This window comes from Cariama cristata, unplaced genomic scaffold (genome assembly GCF_000690535.1).
Source record: "Cariama cristata isolate BGI_N322 unplaced genomic scaffold, ASM69053v1 scaffold4024, whole genome shotgun sequence".
NCBI lineage: Eukaryota > Metazoa > Chordata > Aves > Cariamiformes > Cariamidae > Cariama > Cariama cristata.
The window spans coordinates 12,577-37,750 of NW_009612200.1; the positions used below are offsets into that span (position 1 = coordinate 12,577).

General features: G+C 38.0%; 1 protein-coding gene across 1 annotated transcript in view; it reads left to right on the top strand.

The window, feature by feature from the left end:
- Positions 1-25,174, top strand: part of LOC104160396 (probable phospholipid-transporting ATPase IH) — a gene marked incomplete at its 3' end in the record, with an annotated part of 51,513 nt that overhangs the window by 9,526 nt on the left and 16,813 nt on the right. Inside the window, exons 2-5 of the mRNA XM_009698509.1 lie at positions 8,182-8,304; positions 18,676-18,765; positions 19,971-20,051; positions 23,580-23,687. Of these exons, the coding sequence (XP_009696811.1) occupies positions 8,182-8,304; positions 18,676-18,765; positions 19,971-20,051; positions 23,580-23,687 (402 nt within the window). The remainder of the gene's footprint in view (positions 1-8,181; positions 8,305-18,675; positions 18,766-19,970; positions 20,052-23,579; positions 23,688-25,174) is intronic.

The following is a 25,174-nucleotide window of genomic DNA, read 5'->3' on the forward strand; positions in this document are numbered from 1 at the left end:
ATTTTGGTGTAGTCATAGCATGATTTTTGGCCTAGGGGTCTGGCAACATTGCCACCATGTTGCAGGTGGGGTGGGTATGGTACAAAAATAGTGAGTTTTGTTTAGTACTTGCTTGGAGAAGAGCAGCACTTCAGAGAGTGAACAGAAGATAGGCAAATAAATTGAATATTAGGTTCGTTGTTTGCTAAAATCCTTGTAGAAGTTGTTGTCACTCTGACCAGTTCTGATCATGTCCATGTGAAGGCTGACAGAGTAATTTACTGCTCTAAATTTAAAGTGTATTTTTGGAATATATCCCCTTTTGAATAACCTGAAGCTCCTCTAAGAACACCACTTAGGAATGACTTTTAGTTGCATCTGATCTTGTCAATGCTTATTGTCTCCATGTGTGTTAACTTGTGCTTCTGAAAAGGCTGACAGCAGGTATTTTTGCTGGATTTTTCTTAATCATTTAGTATCTTCATATAAAAGAAAACAAATAGTATGGTGTATGTGTTTTATTACTTATTTTTGAATGAAAAAACAATCTGATTCTTGCTTCCTTCCACCCTCCTGTTTCTTTAGAATCTGTAAAAATAATTGAAAACAATCTGATTCTTGCTTCCTTCCATCGTCCTGTTTCTTTAGAATCTGTAAAAATAATATTTTCTAAAACTGCGATTAATTTTCTGACCTAAAAATTTTGATCCCTTAATGTTTCTTGATGAATTACTGCAAATAAAAGTATTTCCTGGCAACAGAGAGTAACACACTCCTGCGTTCTGAAGTATCTGTACAGCTCTCTCTAAGTATTTATCTTTACTAAATAAAAGTATTTCCTGGCAACAGAGTAACACACTCCTGCGTTCCGAAGTATCGGTACAGCTCTCTCTAAGTATTTATCTTTACAAGTAAGTATCTTTACAGATATTCTGAGTTTGACTGGCACTGCATGCAAATCTTAATAGCATTTAGTTGCCTTGCAAGAAATAAATTGCTCTTGTTTTACAGCTTTTGTTAGTGCCTAAGGAAGCTGTAAATTTTCTCCATAAACCTTAGTTTCAGCTGTTGGTCTGGAGCTACTTAGATAGAAACGATTTATAATTAATTTAAGTGCTAGGGCTGTCAAATATCATGTGTCTTGTATGACACTTTCCCTTCCAGCTTCTCTTATCACTTCCCTTTGCAGTAGAGTTTGTTTCTCATTTGCCTTTCTAATTGCAAGTGAGACACTGGGAAGGATCTGGGGCTGGGCAGGCACAAGGTGGCACGGTATGGTGGGAGGAAGGAAGAGAAATGAAGCAAAAAAGCATTTTTCCAGCTGTCTAGTAATTCATGTATTTCACAGATCTACCTTTTTATCAGCATCCCAGTGATTCCTTGAAACTGGCTGAAGAGTGCATGTGCGAAAGGAATAGGAGGCTTTATCTGTATCACTTTTATTGCTACTTCTCATGGAAAGAAACAGAGAAACTAAGGAAGATTCTTTCTCTGGAAGAGAAAGCACAAGCATCACAAATAGCTGTACCTAATGGGCCAGTATGTCAGCAATATTTGGAGTTTAAATGGACCACTTATGAAAGATCTTAATCTTGCTTGAATAACTTGGGTTAGTTTTTATGTATTTGAAACAGAGAATTACTGTAGCTCTCTTTAGGAGGAACACAGATCCCTGGCCTTGTCATCCGTGAAGTCAAATGATTCAATCACTCGAGTATAGAGTGTGTGGGATTTAGTTGTAGGTGATGCTGTAAACTGGAATTCTAAATGGAGAACTGGACTGTCTGTGAAATGCTATATTACAGTGTCTCTATGCAAACGGATGTAACATGGTTGGAATATAGCGGTATTAGGACAGCTTCAGAAACGTTTTATTCTAAGTACAGTGCTCAAGGAGGAGTGAACTGGAAGGCTGAGATAAATTTATATTAAGTAAAGATAGAGAAACGTTAGGTATTTTACAGACACTGGAATATTTGTATTGCGGCAGAAAGTTTGTTCTACCCATGGTGCGTTACGGAACTTTACGTGATTCTATCGTCATATTTCTGCATTTCCTCTTCCCAACTTGAAGCAATTTCACAGCAATACGCTGCATAAAGTTTTGTGAAGCCATTTCCCCTTCTGCCTGCATGCACAAGAGCCTTGCAGGAGATGGAAAGAAGGATCAGAGAACCAGGATCCACCAAATGGTGCAGGTATGACTTGGTCAGGAGATTTGCTCGTGGACCTAGCATTTTCTGTAGTTAAGATATACCTGGCTTTGCTTCTAATCACATCCCTTACCTGAGATCCATAAATAAAGTAACCTATTTGAAGTCAAAGAATGTTTATTATCTTCTCTTTCATCTCCCTCTGCATATACTTATGTCCGACATTGTGTGATTTGTAGGCAATTGTATTGGGAGACTTTTGTTTTCAAATGTTATTTCTGATGAAGGTCACCATGCAAGGATTTAAAATGCATTTGCTGAAAAGAAATGCAGTAGTAAATATTCTGTAGCAACAGTACAAGGCAACAGATCCCATGGCACTGACATCTCTCCTAGGAAATGTGTTAATTAGTCATAGGAATATCTGGGAGAGAGTTGTTCTGTATTTTTTGTGTGTGCTTGCCTCTTAAATGCTGCGTTTTGGTATTCCATTAAATTAGTGGTTTAATGGCATATGTCTATATGGCTTACTAGCTGCAAGAAGTAATTTACTTTCTGTTTACAGTACCTAATATTGAGGTAGTCCCTTTTCAGATTATAAAACCTGATAGGGAATTTATCTGATAATTATGTGTTTGAATTATATTATCTGTGCCATTCTATATTCATATGAAACATATACAACCAACATTAACAGCTTTTAAAATTATATTTACTCTTCATTCTGAGCTTGGTCCATTCATATGGAGGGCTGATAGAATGCTGTGAACAAAACGTGAATCTTAAGTGCTCTATATAGGTCTTCGTGAGTTTGCCTAATGTTTAAAATTGAACTGTGATCCTTTAAGTGGATGAGAATTTCACCATTTATCTCCACAAAGAAATACATGTAAATTCATGAGATTTTTTCCAAAGTGGGCTATTTAAATTCTTAATCTCTTTTACAGGCTAGCAATTATGGGAAACGTAAATTATTTTTTTATTTCTTTAGAGGGATTCTGCTTTTTATGATTTGTAGGTCAGCTCTACCTTTAAAAGGACAGTGGATTTGATTGCCTTTGGAAAGGTTAGGTAAGAACTTGCACCCTGCGCCTTTGTTTGCGTAGGGAGATGTCTGCACGTTTACCTGCAGCAAGGGGCTGGGTGAAGTGTAAAAGAACAGGTACTCGGTACATTTGATGAACGAACACAAAGAAGAGATGCTATGATCTCATGGTTTGGTAGTGTGTGATAAAGAAGTTGGTTTGCTTAAGATATTAGAAAGTAAAGTGAGTTCATTTTTTTCCACTTTAGTGAGTTACACCTTCCTGAGATACTGAAGTTGTTTCTCTCCGCTGACTGAAAAATTAGAAACGGAGGGCATTTTGTAGTGCAGAGCTGTTGTACGTACCCAATTAGATAGGAGCAAAATACTCCACATGTGAAAGGTTTTCCCCCACATTGTGCACCATTTGTTCTTTGTGCACATTTTGAGTGGTAATAACTTGTCAGTACCTGTTCTCCTACAACTCCAAAGTGAATTGAGCAGCTGTGTTTGGTGTGCGGTTTTAACAGTGGTGGTAACTGGTTTATTGAGATGGAGTAGTGGTGTTTTACTGAAACACCAGGCTGTTGCCAGAGCCTGCCTCTACGAGTATGAAGTTTTTCTGTGTGAAGGAGCTTGAGTTACAGCCTGAGCGAGCAAGGCTGTAGCTGATCCTGAGGATTCCTTGCTGTCAAATCTGTGGTGAGACTGTACTGTCCATTTATGACTCCTGAGAAAGCATTTACCAAAAAATTAGGAGAGAATATTGTTCAACAAAGTGTACTTGCAGCCTGACCAGGGCAGATTTTAGCTGAGTTTTCAGCGGTACTTAATGCGTATTAACGTATTTCAGTGATGTTTGTGTTTACATTACTCAGAGAGAAAACATAATTTTGAACCAAAGATTGTTGTTACTAATTATGACCAAATTACTCATTCAAGTGGAGAGTCAGGAAATGTCATTCAGTGTTTACATTGATTTCTAAACTCTAAAGTCACATCTCTACTAAAAACACTTGGAAGGACTTGGAATCATTCTTTGTCGGTTACTTTTCCAGGGGCTACTGCTAGCATCTTCCTATCAACCTTTTGCTGTTGCCTGTTGGATATTAACTCCCTTGTCTCTTCAGATAATATATTCTTACTGAAATTAAATCTACATAAAAATTAGTAGACTAGCATAAAGGTGAATCTCAAGCTAGTTTCAGTTTGATTATTTTAAAACCAGAAAGACGGGCTGCATGAGTATTTGAACTCGTACATACATTAAGGTATAACCCTGTTAACTGGCTCTGTTTAGTGTTACGTAAAGATGACTTAGTCTTTTGCCGGTTTTTGCTTTCTGTATTGCTGACCCTGCTTGAAAGAGTAAAAGCTAAGTAACACTTCTTCATTGATGTGCCAGTGGAACTCGGTCTCAGTACATTGAGCTTTATACTATATATGGAAGCAGATAATGCTAAGGTTTATTTATGGTTTCTTGGACATATCTTTAATGGGCTTAAGTAATAGAACTTTAAAAAAGTGACTATAGTTCATTGTTCTGGCAGCAGCATCAGATTGCTCTTTTCAGTTACCCTGATGTCATTCTGTAAATGATCTCATGCGCAATACCTGAACGTTAAAAGAATTGTTGGATCAACGTGTTTGGCTTTGAAGGTTAGCATTACCAGTCATCTAATTAGTGTGTTCTGATTTCTCTAAGTAGCACATATCCTGACTTTATAGTGCTGTTTTCCTAAAAGGATCTTTTTCTGCTTCATGCAAGAGAGTTTCCTTGTTGTTGTGCTGAATAGTGGATATTACTTTTTGCGTTGCACTTTTACGTGTCTGAAGAACATAGCCTTACTCTTCCCTGCTCAGTTTTTACACTTGGACTGTGAATGTTTTGGGGTTTTGAAGTTGAATTAGGTTAGTAAAGTGCATTTATTTTCTATTCTCTATTAACATATTAAAAAAAAATGTCCTGTACTAGCAGATAGTTAAATTAGATATGATTTTGTACTTTTGTAGTGAATTTATCAATTCGTGATAAAACCAGATCCAGTTAAGCTAAGAGAGGAGATTGTCTTGATTTTTATATGCATGCTTGAAGTAAATTTTATAGAGCCTTTCTTTAGGGATACAAATTCCAGGTTGTGACGTTGGGTTGGTTTACTTGGTGTTAACACAATACTCCAGGGCCATCCGAGCTTTAAAAACTGGGAGTGATACAGGAGAATGCTGTTTAGCGCTCTGTCTTTTGTACTTCCTTGCTTGATAGGTAATTTCGCAGAGGACTGGTTCAACTGAGTCATGGTAAAGATCAGTTTAATCTGTGAAAATTAGGGGGAAAAATGCTTTTTTTGAACTAATAATATCCTTGTCAAGCTGCCTGAGATCATAATAAACATGAGAGAGAAATTGTCAGGCTGGGCCTGTGTAGAGGGAAGAAGCCGAGGGATTTCTTCTTGATGTTCAAAGATTCATGTGTTGAATTCCCATTAGCTGCTTATGCAATCGTCTCTGAACTTGGGCACTTAACTGTATCAGGAGTAATCTTTGTGTTGCTTTTATGTCTGGAATGTCCTTCCTAATGAAAAACTAAGAAACGCTGTACAATTTGAACTACTACTCAGGAATATCTCGCACTCTTCTGCGTTTCTAGGAGTGTTACTTGGCACAAGTGTCAGTAAAACATTTGCGGGCATTGTACACTCAAGTGCACTGACAAGGCAAAATATATTGTGTTCCACTAAAATGATAGAAGGTACCACATTTTGTTCTTGGCATAGAAGGAAGGTGGAATATAGAAACGTTTTTCATTGCTTTACGTTCTTCTGAGATATTTTGGCTTACTGAAAGAATCCCACCTGGTCTTCAGCAGTGGGCTGAATGGCAGTTTGCTTTGAGTTGTGACAGTCTGATCAGTGATACGGGAGGAGTTGTCTGGCTGTAATTTTTAAACTAACCCACATCCTAATTTCAGGCCCGTGCCGGGGGGATCTGATGTGTGAGAAGTGATGTGTGTGCACTCCCACTGAGTCAGGGCTCCTTAGGGAGTTTAGCATCAGCTGTGACGAGGCCCTTGGTGTGTCTTAGGAATGGCTGTCACCTTTACCTCATTTAAGTAACTTGTCTTCGTGTAGCATTGAGCGACTCGTTCAAATTATTCAATACTGAATAGCATTCCAAAATGGTGAAGAAAAACTTTGGTTTTACCTTTAGTTTTAGTTTTGTGCCTAGTTTTGTAATTTTGGCCCTCGGTAGCTTCTGAACACAATGTCTTCATTTTTCTGTAATGTGCAAGAATTAGTAATGATTTAGAGTCCTTTTTAACTAGTTCTAGTATAAAAGTCTGAGATAGCAGAAATTGCTTTTTGTTAAGCCTCTTACTTCACTTTATATTTTACTTCATGACTACTCGGCTATTCTGTGGTCGATAATCTGAGTTCAATAGGTTTTCGTCCTGTATTTTTGATGTTCCCTTTCACCCCCAATAAAGTCATGCACGTCACATAGGTAATTGTTTTATACGCTGAACTGCTCCAAGTTTTCAGAGTATTGCAAGATTTTATACATATATTTCAACAATAGTTTATGTTGAAATTTTATGCTTCCCCTGTATGTTGCACTTAAGACAGTGGATTAATCGTATAGAAATGAACCAATGAAGGAAATGTTAGGATGAATATTTTAAGTTTGAGAACTAAATTTTATTTTAGAATTCTTAGCCAAGTTTGTACTAGTAAAGTGAATGATGTGAATGGGTCTAGAACTATTGGCAGCAAGACCTAGCTAGCAAAGACGATACCATGTCTACACGGTTAAACGCTTTCATTGTCAGGAACTGCACAGCTCCATCCAGCTGCTTTGGGGAATGCTGCTTCGGCTGTGTTAACTACCACACTGCTTCTGGTAGCTGTTTGGTGTTAGTTTGTTAAGTAGCAGTCGGACAGGTCCCCCTTAGAGACAAGTAATTGAGCACCAGTGCCCAGGAGCACTTTCAGGACGTATTTAATAAACTAAAGAGATGTGGTGGCTGAAGATGCAGACAAGAAGCTTCCCTCTAATATGCTTAATGGAACTATATGTAAATGCAGCTTTACAACATAAGGCAGAGTTTTTGAGTTTAAATTGATTATATGTTTAAATATTTAAATTACTCCAGACATGACCTAATGATGTTAAAAGAGCTGATGCCTGGGCTTCTCTGTGGGACAAAGAAAATTAATAAAAGAAAATTCAATCATTTTGTTTGTATGTAAATACTTTTCTACAGTGATTTGTACATTTTTTTTCTTTTACAATGAATTGAAAGCATAGAAGTGCTAATGGACAAGCTGTAGGTGTGGTGGAGTTTCATGATGTGAATATATGAACATTTTACTCTGGCTCACCTACTTTTTTTTTTTTTCTACTTGCAGACACAGCTTTCATTAAAGAGCAAGGGATCTGAGTTGACAAGCTCGGGTCTTTTCCTGGCAGTCTAAGAGTCCCTAAGCTTGTTCGTGTCTGGGGAAATTGTTATTACTTGCATTTCAGAGGACACAGAGTTTCACTTTGCTGCAAATAAAATACCAAGTTATGACTGGCTAGTCTTAAAAATGAGATGTATTTGTCATAGATATATATTTATATGTGAGTGTGTATATATATAAAAACCCATTTTAATTACCGCTGATTTTTATCAGTGGTAAAATGAGTAACAACCATGTAAACACTAAATATCTAATTTGACTGAGAAAATCTTAAGGCATTCTTCTTTGGTCAGTTATAAAACTAAAAAGTCAGAATAGTAATTTTCAAGGGTTCTGTTTTATTGCCTTAAGGGAAAGTGCAGTGCAATTAAGGAAGAGTTTTGACAATTGACTTCGTTTTATGTGTTTAGTGGTCTTGAGATTATACAGAGAAGTGTGAGGGGTCACATGCTGATGGCTACATGTGTGTTGATGATCAGACACATGATTACTTAATTCAGCATGTGGCTCATCTTACTGCAGCAATACTGAGTGAACTGACCTGATGACTATTTTCCCCCCATAGTGTGCTGGAGAAGAGAATTGGGTGGACAGTCGGACTATTTATGTTGGGCATCGCGAACCACCTCCAGGCACTGAAGCGTACATTCCACAGAGATTTCCAGATAACCGAATAGTCTCATCAAAGGTAGTAGTATTTTCTCTTACTCATTTACATAAATCAGCTGAAGTTATTCTTTGTGCGTTCATTTATTTCCTTCAATATTTTCTTCCTATACATTTTTCCTTTGCCATGACTGGCAAAGATAAGATGGTGTCTCAGGTTTCTTCTACAAAAACGAATTGCCAGATTGCGTCTAACATGAACAGGAATAGAATGACTTCTCTAATGTTTACTATAGTACCTACTAAAGTCTTGGAGTGATACTGTGCTTTTCCACATGGCAGTAAGAAAGCAGTTTTCATTTGGGGTAACTGGAGTAAGCTATCTCCACAATAACAGTGCCATTCTCTCCAAAAGCTCATATTGACAAAACCCCATAGAAATAGTATTCTTTGTTACACATGTACAAGTGAATAATTCTTAAAATCTTGGTATTGTGCCCTTTAGAAACCTTCCAGTTGTCCCTCACTTAAACTAGTAAATCTTTCCATGAGCTTCTGCAGCTTTCTGTGAGCAGCTGGGTTTTTGGTACTCTCCACCTATTTTAGACTGGCTGGCTTTAGCCAAGGGTTCGTACTGCAATGGCATGGAAAACTGAACATTTGCAGCTTATTGTATGGCTAACACCCCAAGAACTTCAAGTTTTTAACATGATTAGATTTTAATCTTCATGAGCATACACCTTCAGCAGATTATGGAATAAGGAATTCAAAAGAATAGCCCTTCTAATGGGAAACTTTCTTTTTGTCAGTGGCTCAGATCCACCGACTTGTTTAAGAACCTTGGTAGCGTTGTGATCTCAAGGAACGGAGTGCTTACTTTTTGTGGTCTGAACATTTGCCATCCATTAATATAATGGTAAAGTTGTAATAAACCCCACGCTTTTCTCAAACTGTCTCGTTTCTTATGTGAAATTTTGTATTTTACTACCTTCCTTCACTACTATATTTACTACTTTCTTTCTGTACTTCAAAGACAGTGCAACAACAAATAGCATACAATCTAGGCATCTTTAGTTAGATAGAATGTTCAAAAGATAATGCAGTAAATAATCCAAGTGGCATACAGTCAAACTAATACAATGAGAAATCCTGTGCTCTACACATCAATTTGTATTGCCTTTTGCGTTATTGAAGAGTAGATACATTTTATGCAAATCTTTGTACTCCTGTGACACTTTTCTTGTTTTTTCGTCTTGTACATCTTATCTGGGACATATACAAAGCCGTTGAAGTTACTGCTGATACTTTCTGAAATAAAAACAACTTACTCAACTCTGCAGGATTTTTGAAATCTTTTTATGATGATGAAATTAGTGGAAGTTTCAAGTTACTGTGCTTTGCAGAGTGAGATTTTTAAGTGTGACTTAAACCTAGGTTAAACTGAGGATCCCTACTAGCAATTAGTAAATTTGTATGATTTCAACTAGTTCAGGACAGAGATTTCACTATATTTTTATTTGGATATAAAGCATGTTCAGTTAAATGTTTTAAATGTGAAGCTTTTTAGTTGTGAACTGTATCTGGAAACAGTTTTCCATAAAAAAAGACTATTAGTGGAAATAATTTCCTTATACATATATGATGTTTCTGAAATTTTCTGTTTATTGATTAAACTTCTCACACTTAAGTAGTCTTTGTGGAAGTAAATACAGTGGTGATATTTCAGGAGGGAAACAGAGTTCCCATCAATGCTGTATAATATTGAACAGTTCCTTAGACTGCCGAGAGCTCGGTTTTAGTGACAGTTGTCATTATTATGTGAGTTACATGACAACTTCCCATGCTGTCTTGCCTGCACTGTCCCTTTCAAGTAAACTCTGTTATTCGCACGCTCCATCCCAAACAGCCTGGGTAGAGCACCATCGTGACTTGGCTTGCATTTCTTGTGGTTCTGTAAGGTCGTTAGCTCTGAACCTTTCACTCTGTCCTTGTCACTGGCTCCCCTAGGAACACTCTGGAGGGGCACCTACCACAGCTCAGGAAACAGATGTAAGCTTCCTTAAAAATGTTCAATTGTACAAAATTAACATGGGGAATCTGTAATTGTTAGAGTAAAATAAAGATACATGTCTGCAAGCATGCTGTATAATGTTACCTCAACCATGAAGGGTATTCCTTCGTCTTTCATCAGTAAGACAGACAGTAATTTTCAGCTGTGCTTTTAGAAGTCTTTAATGCTTGTATAAGAAAGTACATGATTGCTCTTCAAGGATGAGGAACTCTGAACTTCGAAGTACAGATTTTACCAATTTAAGACAAACTGAATTTCTAAAAAGGGCAGTTGAAAACCATGAGGAAGCCTCATCAATTAGACTATCTGTATGCTGCTGTACTAACAAATGTCCTGTCATAAAGCCCTGAAAAAAGACGGCAGCTTGAAATAACTACGGAAGTCTAAGGTTCATATTATTTCCTTCCAAAGGTAAACTTTACTGTGCTTCACCAGAGGTTTCCTGGTGTCAGCAGGATAATAATTTGATTCCAGTACAGAGGGATATTTCTTGTATACTGCGGTGTCACTGTGGAATGTGGTTAATGCTCTGTCTGCTTAATGGCATTTTCTTGGTCATGAAAAACGGTATCTAGACAAACCTTGGCCAGACAAAAATGCTCTTTTGATTTGATGTGTTAATTCAATTATGATTTTAACAACTCATTACGAAAAGGCTGTGCTGAAGTAATAAAAGGCAAAAATTTATGTCTTCTGGATTGTGCATACAGTTTGCTTGTGTTCTAGAGGTGGTGACCTTTATGAGGTGGATCCTTATGTTGATCTAACTTTTAGCTACTTCAGCTGCCTGGGGTGTTAGCCTTTCAAAGTAGCTGTTGTGTGCCCTTGATTGAATTTATCACATGACAGTGATGCAGCATGGCAAGAGATCAGCTGGTAGAAAATCCTAATGTTTCAAATGAGAAGAAAGAAAAAGTAATTGAATTGGCAGGGAGGTTGCTTGCCTTTTTTCTTTGTTATTCACATTTTGAAATTATTTACTGGTTAGTAGAACTGCTGTGTCAAAAGGAAGGTAAGTTAAACTATACAGCAGTAGTAGTTAACAGAACTTGGTGGGAAACAACTTTTTTCCTTCTGAAACAAGATAACAAAAGGTTGGTTTTTTTTTAAAGACTGATAAATTATAAAAAACTTTTTAATATGAAATTTCCGTAAGGTCCAAGCTTCGTATTTTTGTGTCAAGAGTATCCCAGTCAGTATGCTAAACAGACTATCTGTACATGCATAGTAGTACGTGGATGTGTCGGACCAGCTAAGAATTGCCGAAGGTCCGTCTGGCACAGTGTGGTGTCACCAGCAGCAGATGCCTGGGGAAGAATGCAAGAACAAGTAAGCACAGAGTGATCCTTCCCCTGAATGCTCTCTTAGTGCTTGCTGATCTGTGACCTAGCCATTTGTGAGCCAGAAGTGGTGATTTTGTATTTAATAAGGCTTTAGTGGATTTATCCTCTGTGAATTTCTTTGATACTTTTTGAGCCCATGTGAATTTTCAGAATGCATAGTTAAGGCACAGTTAAACTGTAGAAGTGTTTGCCAAAAGAAACTGTGAACCTTCATTTTGAAACTTCTGCTTGCTAATTTCAGTTCATGTTCCAGGTTGTGAATCTAAGGACAACTGTTATCTATCCCCTGTTTATCTTGATTCTGTTAGAGATCTTCCACCCTATTCTTTTCCAGGCTGAATAACCTTAAGCCTGTTCAATAATGGCTTCTGTGGAAGCTAGTTCATACCTTTGCTTAGATTTGGTCTGTACCTTTTCCCAAGCCAGCTGTAGAGTTTTTAAGATGGAGAAACACACAGAGCATTCAATGTATAGGCGAACTATGGATTTGGAGAGTGGTATAATGATGTTTTTGGTTCTTTATTCATTTGTTGTTAATTTCTAACATTCAAATTCCTTTTCCTGATGTTGATCCACTATCTATAGAACTGCTATGCTTCAAGGATCTCATTCATTTGTAGACAAAATAGGAATTTGCATCTCTTGTTCTAGCCGAATCAATGAACTGGAGACAAATGTATGCATCCAATTAGTCTTTTGAACAGAGGGAAAAGTTGTATAGAAAATAAAATCTTTTTTGAGGCAATATGGAGTTCAGTAAGGCCATGTTTAATTACAGCTGCTTACTGCTTTTGACAGACAACATAAAGAATGAACGACAAGGAAGAACCAAAAATTTCAGAGGTACCAGGATAGGAAATGCCAGGGTAGGAATAGAAATGCCTGTTGAGTGAGAGATCGGAGATTTCCCGGTGAGTCACGGACAGCTGACAAACTTAGAAACCCCAGGAACATTCTGCAGGAGGACTGATTGTTTTTTTCCGTACCACCCATAGAGAAAGCTGAGTTAGAAAGACTTACAAAGTCTTTTATTCTTCTTTTCAGTCTGTGAGTAATCAATACATAGTATTTTGCCTTGATGATCCTGTCTAGCTGCAAACTTTTACTGTCATAGTTTCATAAACAGAAATTTTTATAGCTGCAAAACCCACTTGTGCCTGGGTCACTAACAACTGGAAGCAGTGGGGCCTAAGCTCCCAGAAGATGGTACTGAAGAGTTAGGGGGATATGACTCTTAAGTGAAATGCAAGATTGAATCTACAGTGGATGCAGAACTGTTACTTGAAGAATTTGCCCTGAAGTAAAGAGATTTCATTCAAATTAATTTATGATACAAAATTATGAAATGCTGACTTGTACTGTAGTTTTATTTCCTGTTCTTCCTATAAAGGAGCAATAAGGTGAACTTAGATGGGAAGATGGTATTATTATTAACTCCTGCTTTGAAGTGCTCTACAGCTATATTCATGGACCAGAAGTGCTCCTGGTTTTGTTTGACAAATAATACTGTCTTCTGTTGTCTGCGTGTTTCCTTCGGACTTCTCATCAAATACTGATCCAAATGTTGATTTGTATGAGATGGCCTGAAACAGTAATCCTGCATGTTGAGAATCCTATAAATTGCGAGGGAAACCTTAGCTAACTTCAGTGCTAAACTGATTAATTGTGAGTCATCTCAATCGCAGTGACTAATAGTTAAATAAAGTTAAGTAATTCTGACATGTTTCAGTGAATGTTATTGAAATGTTCCTTTCTTCCAGCAGAAATGCATGCCCTTGTGCCATACCTCTTCCCTGCAGCACTCACTCTTAGTGTCATTATAAAAAGACTGGGAGGGGACTCTTGATTTCCCATTTTGTTGTCGTGTTTAGAAGAAATATTAATACTTGAAGCTCAAGGAAATATTAAAATGCCTCCACCAAGATGGGCCACTTGCAACCCAGGAGAGATCTAGGCTGTCCCATATCTCTCCACGGTGATGCTCTGTAACTGGAAGGATTTGTCTGGCCTCTCTAGGGCCATGACATAGCAGTTTCAAGATGAGGAGTTCAAACACAACCCAAAGCAATGACATTTGAAAGTCAAAAAAGCATCCAAAGCCCACAGTGGGAAGCTGATAAATATTTGTGTAGTGTGCCCTGTGGGAGCAGAGAGGAGAGGTAGACACAAATGCATATGGGACAGGTACCAGTGCAGGGCATGTTTTGTGTGCCGTTTAGTGTGGATGTACTGATCTGCTCTAAAAAGCAGCTGCAACCCTGGGCTCCCAGCTTGCACCCAGGTCATCCACTGACTCGCAGCCATAGTGGCTGAAGCAGAAGGTCAGATCCAACCCTGCAAGGGTTAAATAATCCGGTTTGCCCAGCCGTGCCAAAGGGTAGGAGCTGTTAGCAACAAAGAAGAGTAAAGGGGCTTGATCAGCAGTCAGTCTCAGATGCTTCTGAATCGATCGGACTCTGTCTGGTGCCAGCTCAGGGATAGCAATACCTGTGATGGGATGGGAGTGCATGAGCGTGCAGTTCTCCTTCCAGGCACGGCAACACAATTTCCTTCTGTGGACAACTGCCAGTGCCTGGAGAGAGCAAGGAAGAGCTGTTAGCACTCGGTGATCCTGCTCCGGGTGGGATTTCCAGGGCAGAGGCTCTCTGCAACCTCCCTTGTGTTCCCGGGAGAAGCCATCAGCCCTGCCCTGACTCAGCCCGAGGTTACCAGTGATCTTCTGTTCTCTGCTGGTACTGCCCCAAACACAGCTTTTAAGTTTTTCATATCAGTAGGGAGTCTGCCTGTAGTGAGAGAGAGGTGGAAGGAAGGAAACAAAGCAGGCAGGTCCAAACCCAACACCAGGGAGCACAGGGGTAATTTTCCTCACTTTACATGTGCGAAAGCAAAGCTCACGCATGTTCTCTCACACTTTCTTCTGTTTTCCCAATGCTCTCCATGACTTCTGTCTTTAGTCAGTTATCCTTGTTGTAAGGATTGGGTTTGTTTTCTTGTTTTTAAATGGTAATTAGATAATCTACTAGATTCTGGGGGATGTCTGTCAGAGGAGTTCCTGAAGGTATAGCCCCTATTGGCAAGATTGAGAGTTGCTGAACAAGGACTACTAAAGATAGACTTCCCTACTATAGTTTTCTCTGCCAGTTCTCTATAATAGAGTTAGAGAAATTGTGTTTCCAAGAAAAGTAACATTTTTATAAATCAAACTAATTTTAAAGAAATTGTCAAACTTTTGATCAGACCTTTTTTGGCTCTTCTATTGAGGAGGTTAACTATATGTATGTAATATATACATGTAACTATATGTATGTAATATATGTAATACTTAGGTTATTTTAATAGCATGTTAATGTATAGGGTATTATATAGATAATGTTATATGCTTATATATACATGCATACAGTCCAGTTAAGATGGCAACTTTGATATATTGTCTCTTGGTCATTGATATAACATGAAAATCTATATATTAGAAATACTGAAGTAACTATGGACATGTTCAAGTTCTGTGTATGTCTTGATACATTAAAAGAAAAACATTGAAAACGTAAAAGTGACTGCAAGATTATTGTTCAGTTTTTATCTGTTCTTCCCTGAATTTATTATCCTCAGGATGGATTCTGTTTTGCAGAAGGGATGATAATCAGCATAGCAAGATGTCTACAAACCAGGGTTGAAGCAACATAGCAGATGTTTTTGTCAGAGTAGTTTTAAGCATTTACAAGAAACAGTCAAAAAGGTTGAGGGAAGGGAGTGAAATCAGGGCAGGTTAGAAGAGAGATGGTGACTGTTTAAAACAAACTGTAAGAAGCTGAGGTGTTATCAGAGCTCAGTAATGCAGCATGGAGTGCTTTTTTTGCTACAGCTCCAGCTTTTGATGTCAAGTGATTACTTAAGCTCTCCTTTTACTTAAGAAAATATCTACCTCTAGGATGGAAAGAGAAGCTTGAAATGTGAGCCAAAATTCTGGCATACAGATATTAAATGAAAAGGTCAAAATACAGTTTAAAAAAGTTAAACATGATTACAGAAATACACCAGCACTGCAGGTGCTATTACAGTTATAAACAGGAAGAAATTCTATTTGGAATTACACTGTTTTGAGTCTAGACAGGCTGATTTTACAGTTCCTTGCACAGTGCTCGATATGCATCTGTTCGCACAAAATGTATTCATCCAAGAGATGAACATATAACTACTCCTTGCTGTCTGACGTATTGTCTCCTGTATGCAAAAGGCATGTCTCTGCTCTGGCCTCTCAGTCTTTTGCAGCAACTGAAAAAGATCAGTTAAGCCTTCCCCAACTTAAAAGCTTCAAGTGCGTAACTATTTGGGTAACTTATTTCCTTCAAGTGAGTCATAGTGAAAAAAGGTAGTTAAATATACATCAGCTGCTTTTCAGAGTTTACGAAGAGCGTGACTAGAAATTATCTGAAGAAGAGAGATGGTATTAACTTTATCTGGGCACAATAATCCGATGTATTTAGTATCTTCACTTTGAATATCTTTTCTTCAAAGGTTTTTACTTTGTTCCTGCCTAACTAGTGTAGAGAAACTGCCTTGAATGCAGTCATGAGATAAATCTTGCTCTGGGTAGCAGCCACTCTGTTGTTTCTCCTGGGAGTGATTAGGGTGGTTAAACATCAGTCATCCATTTGTAGGTACTGCTTGAGCTACTGGTGGCTGGGACAGGGGGAGGTCTGTCTACACATCTTAGTGGTCTTTATTGCCTAAACTTCTTCAAAATTTGTTACTTCTCCTTTGAAGAAGAATGGGCAAGATAAAGATGTGCTTTGTATGTCTAGAACCTAGTGTAATAAAGTGCTAAGTCTGTCAGGTTGTTTGAAAATAAAGTTTTTAAGAAGTTCTGTGTGTAAAAAAAAGCATCCATTTTAAGTAAATCCTCTCAGACCATGGAAGTGATCTGCTCCCAAGTTATTCACATGTATGCAGGTAAGAGAGTTGCTGACCACAGGTGGAGCTTTGGGAAAGATGACTGCTTGACAGGGAAAGCAGTGAGCTGAGGTTGGAATGTGAGGAGATTATATGAGAGGGTTACATTTTTATTTTATGAATGGTGATTTGGGGAGCTTGTATAAATCATCAATCTTTAATGGTCAAAATCATATCATAGAACGGTTTGGTTGGAAGAGACCTTACAGCCCATCCAATTCCAACCCCCTGCCATGGGCAGGGACACCTCCCACCAGACCAGGTTGCTCACAGCCCCATCCAGCCTGGCCTTGAACACTTCCAGGGATGGGGCAGCCACAGCTTCTCTGGGCAACCTCTGCCACTGCCTCACCGCCCTCACCGGGAATAAAAAAAACACCTTAACACAAGAAAAAACACTTGTTCTATCAAATGAACTAAACAGAAATGTAAACAAAAAGTTTTTCCCTGAAACCTCTATTCATTTTGCCTTCTCAGCAGACAGATTCATAAAAAATAAACGTATAAGATTAGAAAACAGATAGTTTGCCTGTTAATCAGTGTTAATGATGAAAATATAAAATTATTATCATAGAATAGAATCTATATTGTCATATATCACAACAGCAGCTTTGAATGCTAAGGGCTATTGTGCAAGGAAAAATAGTCAAGCTTAACCAGTTCTCTTTCAAAATTCCGAGATCAGTAGCTGGGTATCGGGCAGTGCAGGCAGCATTCCAGTCTGATGGAAAGTACTCTGGTTGCAAGAGGAGAGCACTTGACTTCCCAGCTGGGGCATGAATGCCTGCCTCAGTTTTGGCATGCTCACAGATGATTTAATATTGAGGTAACTATTAAGTGTTTACTTAGGGCATATTTAGAGTAGATACTGATTTGGGGCACATGATATAAAAAGAACATTTCATTCCTATGTCTTACACATGCCTAGGCTTTGGCCCCCAAAAAGTGAAAAGATTACTCTACGTAATAGGGGTTTCACGTACAACTAAGGTATGCTTCTCATGGCTCCTTTTTATCTGCAGATGTAATAGAGGTTTTTTCCTTCTAGAGCTCTGGCTCTCTTTGCTTTCAGGGCCAAATTCGGAAGATGTCTAACTCATGGCATAATTTGCGTATCAGCGAGTATCAGTGCAATCTGCCAAGAAGAGACAAGGCACATTTGTAGCAGTGCAGACAAATTAGGAGAAGGTTCTTAGCCCATATCCTTTGAAATGAAAGTTACATTGGAGTTGTCATTTTGTTATGTGTCAAATGATAATTTGGATAATAAGATGATACAGCATTAGTTTTCTCAAGCCGTTTTATGCACCTTTTCACACAGTTTTAGCTGACATTTTTATGTGCGTTCCAGTAAGCAATTCTTGCAATTTTTTTGGAGCTACAGGGTGAGCTGTGTAAAAAGAGTATGGTTGATGCTGCTGCAGGGCAGGGGAAGGGCTAGGTGATGTAAGGTCCTTTCTCTCTCACTTTTATATGATTTTTTTTTTCCTTTGAAGGTTTTGCATTTTGCACTTTTATTTACTGTTTCTTATGTCATTTTATTGTACTTTAGATAATTTGTAAGATTAGTAAAGAAATATGCAGTCATTCTTACTCACTGCATTAGTTTATTTTGAGGAGTATGTTTGCGTTCAAGCTAAGGCACAGAAGAGGGGCTGACAACTTTTATTTGGTCAATTTGCTATGGCTGCATAGTTAACTCTGAGTGCCACCTACCTTCCCAAGTCATGCATACAAAATAGAAGTGAATTAAAAGCGCTTTTTGAAATGATTTAAGATGTGTTTAAAATCCATTGATGGTTTTAAATAATCTGTTCTGTAACTAAATCTCTGAATGAGCGTTGGTGCTAGTCAAAAATGATTCCAGTCCCTAGTACCAAGATTAGCACAGTTCAGAAAATTAATATGATTCCAAGAATATATGATTGCTAATTTAAGATTCCGTATCAGTAAATGATTAAACAAAATAACAAAAGTACTCCTGCTTCTTTAATTTAATCTTGATTTGTGAATTATGAATTTAATTTTTAGAACATCAAATGCGAATATTTCTCTCACAAACACTCATGATCTGTGCATTTGTTTTCAGTACACGTTTTGGAACTTCATACCGAAAAATTTGTTTGAGCAATTCAGAAGAATAGCTAACTTCTATTTTCTCATCATTTTCCTTGTTCAGGTAAGCTGTCCCTATTTTCAGTAAATTTCTGGACTCTTCCTAAAAAACAAAGGAGTTGGAAAAGGTTTAAAAAAGCCATGGTTTTGATGACTGAGGAGGTCAACAGTTGAGCCTGGACAGCCTTTTACACTGATGATGTGACAAAAGGAGTTTTAGTTCATTTCCAGGTTGTAAATATGAATCTAACCTAAAGAGAAGTTGACACCATCACTGGTTTGATGGCAAGATATCCCTTGATAAAATTGAAAAGAATGAGTGTCATCTTTATTTTTATTTTGTAATAAACAAACATCTAGAGGAGCAGAACCATTGTTATAAATTATATGTTGATGATAAACTTGTATTAGTTTTGCGAAATATTGGGTTTTTTATCACAGAATGATGACTTGGCAGAAATTTTCCATCTGCACTGTCATCAAAGCCTGTAGAGAAACCGAAATATAGATACTATAGAGATATCTAGATATCTGTAGATATAGAATCTGTATAGAGATATAGATTATAGATACGATGCTTGCGTAGAGTGGTACATAAATATTTGGTTTTCTAATTATTACCTCAGAGAACTAGTTTGCTGCTTTCTAGGTGTCTTCATTCTGAACTTTTTACAATCAGTTAAATGTGTTAAGGAATAAAAATCTTCCTAAGTGAAAAGCTGAATTACTTTGCACACCAGATTCTGTAGAAGGGAAAGCTATGTAAATTCCCAGGATGATTTCCATTTTCTTATCATTTGAACTCCCTCTCTGGATTCTACCTCTTTGTTTATAGTTGCAGAAGGCATAGCTCAGTATTTCAGGATTTGCTCCTTGCGTGCGTAAGAGCGGCTGTATTGTGTAACACGTGCAAACAGCGCCATGCTAATGTCTAATGCTGCTCAGTAAGGTTGCCTCCAAAGCCGCAGCTTTCCAGTCTGGTGCTTATTTAAGCTCTCGCAAGCCAATTTTTTTTGCTAGGCATTAACATCTGAATGTTAATGTGATCTAAACACAGTATTGTATCTTATTATAGTGCATAGTTATTTTTCAAATTTTGTTGGTATAGTATATATTCTTAAAATTATATTAAAGTAGTGTTCTTAATTGAAGTTCGTTGGTGCTTTGTAACATATTGATGAAATGATTCCTTGAAACATCTTGCTTGAAAAATCGACTGCTTACATTCACAAAAATGTAACTAGAAAATATTTGTTCCTTTTGTTGCAGTTAATTATTGATACACCTACTAGTCCAGTTACAAGTGGTCTTCCACTTTTATTTGTCATCACCGTAACAGCTATCAAACAGGTGAGTAATTTAGTGAGCAAAAGTAAAACTAAAGAGAACATTACCGTTTGTTTTGCGTTTCAATTTTCCCTGCCTTTTTTTGTTAGGCTGTCTTAGGGCAATTCCTAAAGAATAATTGCGATGAATTTCAACAGAGTAATTTTATTTTTGTTTCTGTAGTTTAAGTAGAATTGGTTGCTATATGATGATCTCTCACTAATTTAACACAAGCTTCTAAATTAGTTTATAATTTTGATGTCCTTGTGTTCCAAGGAATCATTTACATTCTTTTGTTAACTCAGCACACTTCAACTTTTGTTTCTTTCTAAGTAGCTGTCCACATCCTATTATGTTTCTCCATGACTGCAAATGAGTTTAGTAAGAACTACAAAAACTTGCAAAATAATCTACTCTTACCTTTGAGCTTTCCTTAGCCTTTATAGTATGAACAGATAATAAAGGTTATTTTAGTTCAAGTCGTCAGTATATGTTGATTATAACCTACAGTTCATAATGATAGCTACAATGCTTTCTACAGATTAGCATTGAACAAATGTTATTGTGTTCTCTCATTTTTAATGTGGAAATTAATTCATAAAATGAAAGTATTTTTTTAGAAATTTATTCTTGCCACATTGAGTATAAAAGATCCTAATAGAAATCGTTCTGTCAAAGCAGAATTTCATAGTAAAGGTATGGAATTGTACGGGTTTGCCATTTCACTCTCAAGTTAGTCCTACCAAAAGGAAAAGTTTGATAGTTTTTCTCCTGCTACCCTAATGCTGTAGTGCTACAGCTGACATGAGCACTTAAATGTAGTTGGGATCTTACTGAAATTAGTGGAATCTCAGATTAGTATAGACTGTTTTAATTCATATGAGGATATTACAATCAAATCTGTGTGTTATCAGAGCTCCTGATATTACAGACTTGGTCTGGATCAGGAATGAATCAGGAAGGAGCTCATGATTACCCTTCGTTGATTTAGCCAGAGCTGAATTTGTTGACTTTGTGAGTTTCAGGCCAACTGCGAGAGAATGGAGGATATCTGATCTGGCATAAACCTTGCTAGTGCAAAGTTAATTCATCAAAAAATTTACAAAATTTGAACTAGCAAGTGAGTTTATAAGCAGTACTTTGAAATCAGTGCTTGCAACGCTTTTCTGCATTTGCTGTATTATCTCACCATAGCCACAGAGTAGTCTCTAAAAATCTGGGTTCCTAATGTAGTAGACACAAATAATGGTCTTTACAGTGGTTCTGTTGTGTTTGGCTTTTTGTCTTCAGTCCAATTTAATGATATTTGCTTCTGCAGGACAGCTATCAGTGTAAAAACTCGGTGGCACAGTGCTTTCCCTTTCATGGTTCAGTCTTCACTGGGTCCAGATACCAGCCGTTTCTTTCCTTCGTTTCAGTGAAAGGATTGCAAAAGGAAAATCTGTGCAAGCAGCTTGACTTTCAGCATCGTTTGCTGGGCCCCTTGAAGGAGTTAGCACTTTTCATGGGCATAAGAAAGATCTCTCATGTCATACTTCAAAAAAATCTTGTCTTTTGGGAAAAAAATTCCATTAAGTGGTTGAACATCAAGGCAATTTCTAGGTCAGAGTACTCCTCATTTTAGCTCAAAACTTGTAGAGGGGGGTCTGTATTTCTTACATACCTGTGATGGACTATGATGATTAAACCAGTGAATAACAAAAATGAGGATGTGGTACGTTGACCGTGACCAGCATCCAAACACCCACCCCGCCTCTTGCTCACTCCTCTCTCCTGTGGAAAATAGAGGGAAGATGAAAAGACTTGTGTATCATGTTAGTGATGCTTTGATAGGGAAAGCAACAGCTGTGCACACAAGCCAAGCAAAATAAGGAGTTCGTTCACTGCTTCCCATCGGCAGGCAGATGCCCAGCCTGGAAAGCAGAGCCTCAGCACACGTAACACTTGCTTAGGAGCACAGATGCTGTCACCACAAGCAACGTCCTTCTGTCTACTTTCCCTGAGCTTTTCTTGCTGAGCACAACGTCATATGGTGTGGAATATCCCCTTGGTCAGCTTGGGTCTGCCGTCCAGGCAGCGTCCCCTCCCAGCCTCTTGCCCACCGCCAGCCTGCTGGCCTTTTCTTGGGGTGGGGGGTGGCTGGAGAGAAAGCCTTGATGCTGTGCAAGCATTGTTCAGCAGTAGCCAAAACTCTGGGGTGTAACCAACGCTGGTTTAGCCCCAAGTACAAAGCACAGCAGCATATGGACTGCTGTGAAGAAAGCTAACTCCATCCCAGCCAGACCCGAAAGAGACGGAGATTTTGATTGTCCCTGTAATAGGATAGCTGATTATCTTCACAGTCATCTTGCTAAACACAGGCTTTTCCTTCATTAGTGTTCAAAGAAACTACAGAGAGCAGTGTTACCATTGCTTTACAGAGCTAGCTGTACAATTGAGTATATTCTGTAGTAGAATTCAGCTCTTGCTGGTGAGCGAAAGTTGTGATACGTGTAATAGCTAGTATTTTAGGTGTGGCTTTCTCACTCTTAAGATTTTAAATGTTACGCTTTAGAGTCTTACTGTACTTTGGTAGTGGCCTACCAAAGCCCGGGTTATGACAGGCTGTGCCTAGTACTGCAGTTCTATCTCCTCGAGTCTTTGTCCCAACAACTGGTGTGGGCTTTGGGACCTGCTTGAGGGGCTGTACCAGCCCCTGGAAGTATATTACAGTGAAGTTATAAAGGCTCTGTGAGTTCCCAGATTATCTCTGAGAGCATCCTAGGTAGTGATACTTTTGCTGTAATTTGAATTTTCAAATGTACTCAAGAGATGTAAAAATGCTGTGGAATACCAGTGGTATTTTCCATCTCTTAACCACTGGTGCCTTTCTCGGTCCCAATCCTTGTCTCACGGCAGGACCTTTTGAATGGAAACTTGCAGATTCTCTGTCCTTGACTTTGTCTATTTGTATAAAACACAAGTTCATAGGATAATTGAGCAACCAAAATAGGTTACTCTGCAGAGTCTCTCGAAAAAAAATTCTTCAGTACTATATATATTGTATATAGGGTTAAAAAGTTTGACATAATTGTATGACAATCAGGAAATATGACCACCTTCAGTCATGTTGTCACTTTATCATCTTTCAATATGGAGTCCCAGTCTTCCAAAATATGTTTTCTACACTTTTTTCTTCAGCAACCGCTTCTGTAAGTACTTTGCACTTACTCAATAGAGTAAGTGAGTCAATAGAGCATAAGCAAGAGATGATCACTTAAACATCAGACATTGTTCTACACAGTGTAAACATCCCTATTCATCAAAATATCTTCATTAAAATACATAATTTTGTTGACTAATTCTAACCATGAATGCCCTTTTTCATATATGTCCAACATGACTGTATTCCTGACGTGTATCACAATTTCATTTGTTCTAGTGAGAGTATTTTCTTTTTTCCCCTTATCTTGATCAAGGATAATTTTAAAATTTTTGTTGCAAGCTAGAGCTGTTCTGTGTCTTTATAGCCAAATGTGCATCACTGCGTCATTCCATTTCACTGTTTTCTAGGGTTATGAAGATTGGCTTCGACACAAAGCTGATAATGCAATGAACCAGTGCCCTGTTCATTTCATTCAACATGGTAAATTGGTTAGAAAGCAAAGCCGAAAATTAAGAGTAAGTAACTATGACTTCACAGATTTTAGGAGTCAGACTTCATTTCACACTTTTGTAAAATAAATTATGCAGAAATGTAGTGTGGTGATGTTGTAGCATTTATTACATTTAATGGAGATTAGACCTACAGTGTACTAATTTTTAATTTAATGCCTCTGAGTAAAGTATTTTTAGAAGATAGATATGTTTCTGCTTTATCTTTGCTTTGTTAACTCCTCTCATAACTGTTCCTTTCATTTTCCATTTTTTAACTTGTAATTTCACTTGTGATTTGTCTTTTGTCTTTTCTCCATTTTCAGTCCTCTGTGGTTATGCACATTAATAATTTATTTAAGCCTCATTATTATAGTCAGTGCTACTGATTTGTCCTATGTATGCAACAAATATATCTGCATACATATGTACAACACATTCAGAATACTTTCTTCATTACTCATCAAATCACAGCCTTTTCATTGGCCTTCTGAATGCTGCTACATTCCCTTCCTGGTATTTTGAGGGTTATTTCAGAAATTAATTTTTTATATTTTTTGTTTGGGTCGTTTTCTTGGGTTTTGGGTTTTTTTGTGAGTGGATTAACTTTTCGTCGTTATTCTCTTCAGAACTCAGCAAATTTGGTACGTTTTTTCATTTGTTTCTAGTGTCTTTGTTAGGGCTATGTTTTTCTGCTCTGCCCTGTTTGGGCATAAATCACTCTACAGTGTTTACAGCCTTTCTGCTGTGACGTTCCCTTTGAGTGTGAGAGCTGCTGCCTAGAGCTTCACAGTAATTTAAAAAAAAAGAAATCACATGCTGAGTATTCCATGTGGGTAACTAAACAGTTAAATAGTCCAACTAAAAATAAAAAAGTACCACTTCACTGGAACTTGTATTCCATTAATTAATCTATTGCCCATATTTTCTCAGTTTCTCCCCTATTCTTTACCTTTCAGAGATTATATTTTGAGCAACTAAATGACAGGAGAGACAGGCATGGCAAATATTTGCATGGAAGGGGATATCTGTATGTATGGGTAAATAGGTAAAATTCTTGGACCTGTGTTACGCAAGAAAACAGACCACATCATATAAAGGTAGACCCTCTGCACCTAAAGCCTGTGGACATTTGATTAAAAAAAGGAAAATGAGAATTGCTGAAAGATGAGGCTGCTTTTTCACAGAATCAGAGCCTGGCTGAGGTTGGCAGGCACCTCTGGAGGTCATCTGGTCCACCCTCCCTGCTCAAGCAGGGCCACCAAGAGCAGGTTGTCCAGGACCACGTCCAGACAGGTTTTGGTTATCTCTAAGGATGGAGACTCCACAGTCTGCCTGGGCAGCTCGGTCACCATGACAGTAAAATACGGTTCTCTGACATTCAGACGGACCCTCCCATGTTTCAGGTTGTGCCCATTGCCCCTGGTCCTGTCACTGAGCACCACTGGAAAGAGCCTGGCTCTGTCCTCTTTGCACCTTTAGCTGACACAGTGGCAAATGTTGTCAGAACACCT